The 9,223-nt window shown below is 40.5% G+C and overlaps 1 protein-coding gene across 5 annotated transcripts in view; it reads left to right on the plus strand.

The window, feature by feature from the left end:
• LOC106585232 (F-box/WD repeat-containing protein 8) overlaps window positions 1-9,223 on the plus strand; it is a 60,220-nt gene that overhangs the window by 23,867 nt on the left and 27,130 nt on the right. For 4 of the 5 annotated variants that reach the window (XM_014171230.2, XM_014171229.2, XM_014171226.2 and 1 more), the window contains 3 exons: window positions 5,911-6,084; window positions 6,414-6,530; window positions 8,359-8,889. In XM_014171230.2, coding sequence (XP_014026705.1) covers window positions 5,911-6,084; window positions 6,414-6,530; window positions 8,359-8,524 — 457 coding nt within the window. In that variant the 3' untranslated portion in view covers window positions 8,525-8,889. Of the gene's footprint in view, window positions 1-5,910; window positions 6,085-6,413; window positions 6,531-8,358; window positions 8,890-9,223 lie in introns of those variants that run through there. The other variant, XR_006761773.1, reaches the window with a different exon arrangement.

The raw sequence follows: 9,223 nt of genomic DNA on the forward strand, positions 1-9,223 counted from the left end.
TTTTAGTATGGGACAGTATTGGATTCTGGAGTCCCACCTTTTGTTGACTCAAATAATCTGATGCTCCAAATGGGGCATTAAATTCTTCCTCCATGTCCACCCAGATTGGCCTAGTCGAGTTCTCAATAAAGAGAGAGCCTATTTGGGAAGCTACAAAGACTTCTTAATACAATTGCATGTTAGGGAGCTTTATTCCTCCCTTCTCAGTCTTTGCCTATAATCGCGCTAGTTTCATCCTGGCCTTTTTACCGGCCCAAACAAACTCAGTAATAATTTTGTCCATGGATTTAAAAGTATAGACAGGTATGGATAGTGGTAACATGCTGATGACGTAGTTCAGTGTAGGAGCTATGACCATCTTTATAACCTGTATCCTACCCCATAATGAGATTTATACATTATCCCAGCTCTTAAACTGGAGTTGAATTTTGTTCAATAGTGGGTCAAGATTTTCAGAAATCTTGTTCTCTAGACCAGGAATTAACACGATCCCCAGGTACCTCAAGTTTTTAGGGACCCATTGAAACCTCCAGCTGAGGAGGTCATTTCTCAGACAATGTTTTGATAGAGGCATTACTTCGGATTTGGTCCAGTTTTACTTTATAGCCCGATATCTCTGAGAATGCATTTACAAGGTCCAGTAAAGGCAGTATGGAGAGTTGGGGGTCTGATATTAATAGTAATATGTCGTCTGCATAAAGCAGTAGTTTATTCTCCCTACCTCCCATATTAGTCCTTTTTGATTGACTGATGCAGCCTAATAGCTTTTGCTAATGGTTCTAATGCTATAATAAATAGGATGGGCGAGAGACAGTCACCTTGTTTCGTGCCTCGTCCTACAGAAAGTGCTTGTCTTATAGTTTCGGTCAATTCCTCCAAAGTAATAGAGCGGTCGTGCCAATTCCTGTCTTCCTCTGTTAATTTAGGAAGGTTCAGATTCTGAAAGAATGCCTCTGCTTTCTGCATATCTAAAGGACCGTCTGAGGTATAAAGTTCCTGAAAGAAGTCTTGAAATATTGTTTATTTCTTTATGATTGGTAATCAGCTTGCCTGTCTTATTTCTGATTCCACCTATTTGCCGAGCTGTTTCTCTAGATTTCAATTGACTGGCCAACAGTTTTCCTGCCTTTTCACTAGATTCGTACCATCTCTGTTTCAGCCTGTACAGGGAATATTCCGCTTTTTTACTGAATAAAATATTCAGCTCGTATTTGGTGTTTGTCAGATTTACCAGAGAAATGTTGCTAGGATTGGAGAAATATTCCCTCTCCAGCATTTTAAGCTCTGTTTCAAGTTTATCAATTTTCTGTTTATCTAATTTCTTAATCGTAGCTGATCTTTGTATCATTACTCCACGTATGTAAGCTTTAAAAGCTTCCCAGACATGTACCAGTTTCGCACTATTGTTGTTTGTTTCAAAGAATATCGTAAAGTGTGTTTTAAGGTAAAGTGTGCTTCCCCGTAGCTCAGTTGGTAGAGCATGGTGTTTGCAACGCCAGGGTTGTGGGTTCGATTCCCACGGGGGGCCAAGTACAAAAATAAGAAAAAAATAAAAATAAAAAAATTGTATGAAATGAAAATGAAATGTATGCATTCACTACTGTAAGTCGCTCTGGATAAGAGCGTCTGCTAAATGACTAAAATGTAAAAATGTAAATGTAAGGAATTCACAAAACGCCTTGTCCTGTAAGAGGCTGGTGTTCATCCGCCAATATTTAAAATGTTATCTTTCTTCTCCTATTCCAACAGTCAGATCAATGGGTGCATGATCTGTCATAGCTACCGTGCCCACATTGTAAGCACCCACTTTATCTATGAGAGTGTGTGAGATCAGAAATTAGTCGATGCATGAATAAACAGTGTGCCTATTTGAAAAGAATGTGTAATTGCGAGCGGTTGGATTGATCAATCTCCGTATATCATAAAGACCAACATCTTTACACAGTATTTTAATTGCTTCTTGAGTTTGAGGTCCTGGTTAGACCAGTTTTGGATCTATCTAAAAAAGCATCAGGGACCTGATTTTTATAATCCCCCCCAGTACCAGAGGAAAACCACCTAAATCCAGCATTATTTTGTTAAGTTGAAGGAAGAAGTCTGGGTCCTCTTCATTTGGAGCATAAATATTTCCCAATATTATATTTTGTCCTGAAATCTTTACAAGTAAAATCAAGATTCATCCCTCTTTGTCCTTAAACTCTTTTTCCACTTGAACATGTATACCTTTGGAAAATAGAATAGAGACACCTCTTTTTTTTGTTGGTTGAATGTATTATGGTAAGCACTCCCCACCCATCTGTCACCCACCCTAGGAGCATCCTTTTCCAGTAGGTGGGTCTCTTGGAGCATAATCGCGTCTGAGTGTTTTCGTTTAAGATAATTCAATATGAACCTTGTCCGTTCCCATTCCAAGACGTAACTTGAATCACATTGGTCATTATCTGAAAGGTTGTAAATATATTATTACCACAACATGACGAGTGTTAGAATATTTTAAATCGATGCGTTTCTGGTAGCCACTGCTTAGCGAATCAATGAAAGTGAAGAACTGGTAGTATAGTACCTCCCACCTAGAACACTAAACTTTCCATAGAACAAATATGTCATAAACATCCCCCAACCCCACAAGGTTCAAAAAAAGGAACATACAAAATAAAAATCTCCCTCCCCCCTAAACCAGGCCTTCATTCGTGTGAAGTGTCCTGAGGTCTTCCGAGCGCTGATGCTCCAACTAGAATTAGCACGTTTTACCAACGCCAAATATAGGCATGACCATATACATTTTGAAATGACAAATATGACATGTCATAGAGATGACATAAATCAATAAAAACATCAAACATAAAGACAGGCTGATCGTTATTCTCGCAAAGAGAAGAGATTACCTTTCTCGTGGAGACTGATACATGAACTGTATAGATCCAAAAGACAGGAATGTAAACTGAGGTCAGCCACAAAAGAGAAACCGGTATAAGTCATAATAATGATAAAATAAAATAAGCTGACTAACACTTTGGCTTGTGCCCATCACTCATGGCACGAACACACCTGTTGTGGTCTATATTGACCCACTATTGCTGTTATTAGACCCACTATAGCCATAATACAGAATGATATGCTTGGACTATAGTCCTGCTTAATCTAGTACTATAATGATGTCAGCTGTAAACCAGAAAGATAAATAAATTATAGGCAGCATTCGTAGAATAAACACTCGATGAGACTGTTACTCACAACATGGGAAGTTATATCGCCTTAGAGAAAAATGTTAGTCCATCCGTGATGAACCATTGCCACCATGCGGAACTTCCATAGCCTCCCACGCTACTCAATTTGTTTGGCCTCATTGACGTCCATGACACAATTCTTTGCCTCTTGGGTCTGTGAAACGACGTAATGATCCTCTCAAAGTAACCCAGAACACGGCGGGATATTGCAACGAGTATTTCAGTCACCATTTCATGCACATATGCCTCAAAAAGTCAGGGAAAAACTCCACTTTTGTCTCCTTCCATTGAAAGTCCTACGCTCTTTGGCTCTGAGCCGGAACTTCTCCCTGTCAGTGTATCGTAAGAATTTCACCAGGATAGGCAGGGGGTTGCGTGGGGCTGGTCCTAGGCGCAGTGTCGTCGGTTTCCGATGTGTTCTCTCGATGGGCATGTTGTTAACTTAACATCCTCCGGTGTGTTATCAAATAGGTTGCGTAAAATGTCTTTCACACAATCAATCACAATCGACTTTTGAATCAAGGGTACCTATGGTAACAGCTAAACACGAATTTAAAAAAGGAGCGCAAGCCTTTATCGTTCGTTGACCTAATTTATGGATTTCTCATGACTGGGCAAGGGCCCACCCACCTCATGACTGGGCCTTGGAGGGTATAGGCCCACCCACTTGGCAGCCAGGCCCACCCAGTAGGGAACCCAGCCAATCAGAATGATTTCCCCCACTAAACAGGCTTTTTTACAGACAGAAATACTCCTCAACACCCCACGGTGTTGAGGTCCTGGGCTGGCAGGGTACACGTGGTCTGTGGTTGTGAGGCCGGTTGAACGTACTGCCAAATTCGCTAAAACGATGTTGGAGGTGGCTTATGGTAGAGACATGAACATAAAATTATCTGGCAACAGCTGGTGGACATTCCTGCATGCCAATTGCATGCTCCCTCAAAGCTTGAGGCATCTGTGACATTGTGTTGTGTGACACAACTGCACATTTTAATGGCCTTTTATTGTCCCCAGCACAAGGTGCACCTATGTAATGATCATTAATCAGCTTCTTGATATGCCACACCTGTCAGGTGGATGGATTATTTTGGCAAAGGAGAAATGCTCACTAACAGTGATGTAAACATTTTAGAGAAATAAGCTTTTTGTGCGTATGGAAAGTTTCTGGGATTTTTTATTTCAGCTCATGAAACATGGGACCAACACTTTACATGTTGCGTTTATATTTTTGTTCATTGTAGTTTCATCTCAATGTCATATTGTCAGCCGGATTTAGCTCTCTCAACATTAAAAAAATACTAAATCATTTCATAGAATTGAAATGACCATTCTTATATGATTTTCATATTCTCATAATATCTGTACCATATACTAGAGTTTGTCCTCAAAAGTGAGTATTATTATTTTTTTATTACCAGAAGGGTGAGTTCCTGACCTTCCTAAAACTATGCAACGTTACCAGTTATTGGTTATGGCCATCTCATGGGGGAAAAAATGTGTTTGGGTATGTTTATTTCGGTGGAATATATATATATATATATATATATATCTCCCTATCATTCAACTGGCTAGTAGAAAACAAGGATCATGCTGATTAATGTGAAATAGCTTGTCCACTGGCAGCTCAGTGAAGACCAGGGCTCGCTCCAAACATTAGATTTATGACTGTCGGAGACTGCCAGACAGTAACTTTTAAACCCCTTTGCTGAAGCGTGAGCGCCCATGAAATAACACTACTCAGCAGCCATGTCAGTGTCTCAAATGTCACCCTATCCCCTATATAGTGCACTACTTTTGACCAGGACCCATAGGGCTCTGGTCAGATGTAGTGCACTATATAGGGTGCCATTTGGGATGCAACCCCTGTCTTACCATACGTCTTAGTTACAATGCTAATGCCCATTTAGCTATGCAACCCTGATTCGTTTAATTTATTGAAGCGGAAATTAAATCTGCTCACCCCCAAATAAATTAAATTTGGGTAATGAACTTTTGGAAAGCTTTTTGCATGAAGTCATCCTCTGGCTGCTGTGCGGTGGGACCCAATAAACTAAAGCATTGATGGCAACAGATGGAGCTGGAGGTCCGTGGGGCATGTTTGGCTCGTCAAACCAGACCCAAGAATCCTCCTCTTAGTTCTATTAATGCTACAACAGCACCGTGTTTAATCAGTTCAAAACATCTTCAATATTTGTAGCTTTGGTTCTGTGAGTGAATGAGTGTTATTGGTGGCTAAAGTAATTAAACATATGTTTATAAGTGGTCTAAAGTAGATGAAGCAGATGAAATCCCCCCCAATGTCACCTGGTGGTGGTGTTTATTCCTGTCTTTGTTGGCCTGTCTTTTCTGATCATCGCTTATAGGTTTTCTGTTGTTGTTTTTGTAATGCATTGTTCTGAGGCACCAAGTTTCCTCTGGTAACCTAGTTAAGATGTGGCCTGAGTGCCGGTCTGTTGGTTCTATAATGGCAACTCCTTGTTGGCACTCATTGTCATGCCATGGCTTGAAAATAACAGCAATAGAGGTGGCAAGAGCACAAACAGATCTGGGACCAGCCTAGTAAAGATGCATCCTTTCATATCTTCAGTAGTGGAGTGAATCGACCACCTTTGTCTGATCTACTTCCTGCAACATCACTTCTTGAGATGAAATGACTACTTGATTTTGCTGTGTTCTGTTTCAGGGTGAGGGTGTTTGACCTGCGCACCGGCTCCTCTGTGACATCACTTTATGCCCACCACATGGGCGTGACCTCCGTGCAGGCAGACGATTGGAAGATTGTGAGCGGCGGAGGTGAGGGATTGGTCTGCGTCTGGGAGATGAGGATGGGAGCTAAACTGTGGGAGATGCACAACAGGTGGGACAGCAGAGTTCTTTCTATTGGTTGCTCATACATCTATTTGTTTGTGCCACAAAAGGCAGGTAGAATTCTTACATGTGCTATTCAGTACTTGAAATATAAAAATGTAAGTCTTGCCATTTCTGTCGCTTGCAAGTATGCATTGCTAAAATATTCAGCAATACGCAACATTTACCTATCAGGCTGACATTGGCAGCAAACCAAACAGCAGGCGCATCAGTATTGATTGATCCCCTTTCAGCTCGTTAGTGAATGTGTGTGTGTGAAATCAAATTGTTAATAATAAAAAATGGTGTTTGTTGTTTCTCCCTTCTGTCTGTTTGCAGGCACCCAGTCAGACACTTGAGATTCAACACTAGCACTCTGGTGACCGCCAACATCCCAGACGAGAAGTCTCCACGAGGGGCCTGCATCACAGATGACGACCTCACAGCCCACCGCAGGTCCCTAATAACACCACCCAAAATTCTAATTTATACATTTAGATTTGACTAAGATACTTGTTTATTCTACTGAAGATTCCATATTACACAGAGATCAGTGTCTGCATAGATGTGCCTTCAGAAAGTATTCGCACCCCTTTACTTTTTCCACATTTGTGTTACAAGGTGGAATTAAACTGTTTGCATTTTTTTTAAATGGTCAACAATCTACACAAAATACTCTGTCAACATTTGTAAAACAATGAAAAATAAAATACTAATATATCTTGACTACATAAGTATTCAACCCATTCAATACATGTTAGAATCACCTTTGACATCGATTACAACTGTAAGTCTTTCTGGGTACGTCTCTAAGAGCTTTGCACACCTGGATTGTACAGTATTTGCACATTATTCTTTTTAAAATTCTTCAAGCTCTGTCAAGTTGGTTGTTGATCATTGCTAGACAGCCATTTTCAAGTCTTGCCATACATTTAATGCCGATTTAAGTCAAAACTTTAACTAGGCCACTCAGGAACATTCAATGCCGATTTGGTAAGACACTCCTGTGTATATTTGGCCTTGTGTTTTAGGTTATTGTCCTGCTGAAAGGTGAATTTGTCTCCCAGTGTCTGTTGAAAAGCAGACTGAACCAGGTTTTCCTCTAGGATTTTGCCTGTGCTGAGCTCTATTCTGTTTATTTTTATCCCAAAAAACTCCCTAGTTCTTGCCGATAACAAACATACCCATGACATGATGCAGCCATCACCAGGCTTGAAAATATGAAGAGTGGTACTCAGTGATATGTTTTGTTGGATTTGTCCCAAACATAAAGCTTTGTATTCAGGATGTAAAGTTAATTTCTTTGCCACATTTTCTGCAGTATTACTTTAGTGCCTAATTGCAAACAGGGTGCATGTTTTGGAATATTTTAATTCTGTACAGGCTTCCTTCTTTACAGGCTTCCTTCATTTAAGTTAGTATTGTGGAGTAACTGCAATGTTGTTGATCCATCCTCCATCACAGTCGTTAAACTCTGTAACTGTTTTAAAGTCACCGTTGGCCTCATGGTGAAATCCCTGAGCGTTTTCCTTTTCTCCGGCAACTGAGTTAGGAAGGACACCTGTATCTTTGTAGTGACTGGGTGTATTGATACACCATCCAAAGTGTAATTAATAGCTTCACCATTGGAAAACCACCCTGGTCTTTGGGGTTGAATCTGTGTTTGAAATTCACTGCTTGACTGAGGGACCTTACAGATAACTGTATGTGTGGGGTACAGAAATTAGGTAGTCATTCAACTCACTTGGGGTCCCGAGTGGCGCAGGGGTCTAAGGCACTCAGTGCTAGAGGCGTCACTACAGACCCTGGTTCGATTCCAGGCTGTATCACAACTTGCCGTGATTGAGAGTCCCATAGGGCGGCGCACAATTGGCCCAGCGTCGTTAGGATTTAGCCGGGGTAGGCCGACATTGTAAATAATATTTGTTTCTTAACTGACTTGCCTAGTTAAATAAAGGTTAAATAAAATGATTAAAAATTAATTATGTGAGTAGTTAACCACATTTTTACTTTAGGCTTACCGTAGGGGTTGAATACTTATTGACTGAAGAAATTTCAGCTTTTCATTTTTAATTCAAACTTTGACATTATGTGGTATTGTGTGTAGGCCAGTGAGACAAAATCTTAATTTAATAAATTTTAAATTCAGGCTGTAACACAACAACATGTGTAAAAAGTCCAGGGATGTGAGTACTTTCTGAAGGCACTGTACATTCAATGAGAGTCTGTTTGTTGTCTTGTTTTGTTATTTAACTGCCCCAATTCTTATGTGTCCACATTATAGACATAGGGGAGTGATTTGCCACTATGACTTCTCAGAGGACTCCACCTCCCAGGACCATGTTCTGCCCATCTGCAGGTCTAACTATGTGGAGTCATCTGGCTACAACTACAACATTGGCCTGGCCGTGCCCTATGACATCCTGTCTGGCTCTCACTCCTCCCACTGACTCCTACCATCAGCCCTTTAGACCCCTACTACTAGTACCATCAGCCCTGCACTCCTTCCACCAGCCCTTCAGACCCCTACCACCAGCCCTTCAGACCTTTACAACCAGCCCTTCAGACCCCTACCACCAGCCCTGCATACCCCTACCACCACCAGCCCTGTAGACAGTATGTACAAAGCAAATCAGCTTTTATTTGATTTTTCAAACTGAATCTAATTTTTAATTAGTAGCTGTCCTTATTTTTAGAAGAAGCTCATGTTTCCTTGGACTGTTAAGGAGTTTGTTTTAATCTTGCTAATTCTTTCTAGAGCAATAAATTCTGAATGGATTTCATCTTATGATGGGATCATGTTTTGTTAGAGATCCAGTGCAGTCAAACACGTTATTTCTATGTGTTTTATATGTATTTCCGCATTGAGGTTGTGAAATTTGAACATGATGATATTGCCCTTTTAGTGTAAGAGCTGTTTGATTAGCCTGTTTTGGTGGCATAGATGTTTGGCCTTCCATGGTGAAATCACCATGCTGTAAATTAGTTAATAGAGCAATGAGAAAGATGGTTTCAAACCCCTGCCAATAATAGCTAATTATTCAGGTTTCTCCTTACCACTCCCAGATATTCCTAGCAAAATTCTTGCTTGAGAAATTGCTCTTTGCTAAGAAGCTACTTTTGTTTTACCGTTAAATGGTAAAAGATTA

This window comes from Salmo salar, chromosome ssa24 (genome assembly GCF_905237065.1).
Source record: "Salmo salar chromosome ssa24, Ssal_v3.1, whole genome shotgun sequence".
Taxonomy (NCBI): Eukaryota; Metazoa; Chordata; class Actinopteri; order Salmoniformes; family Salmonidae; genus Salmo; species Salmo salar.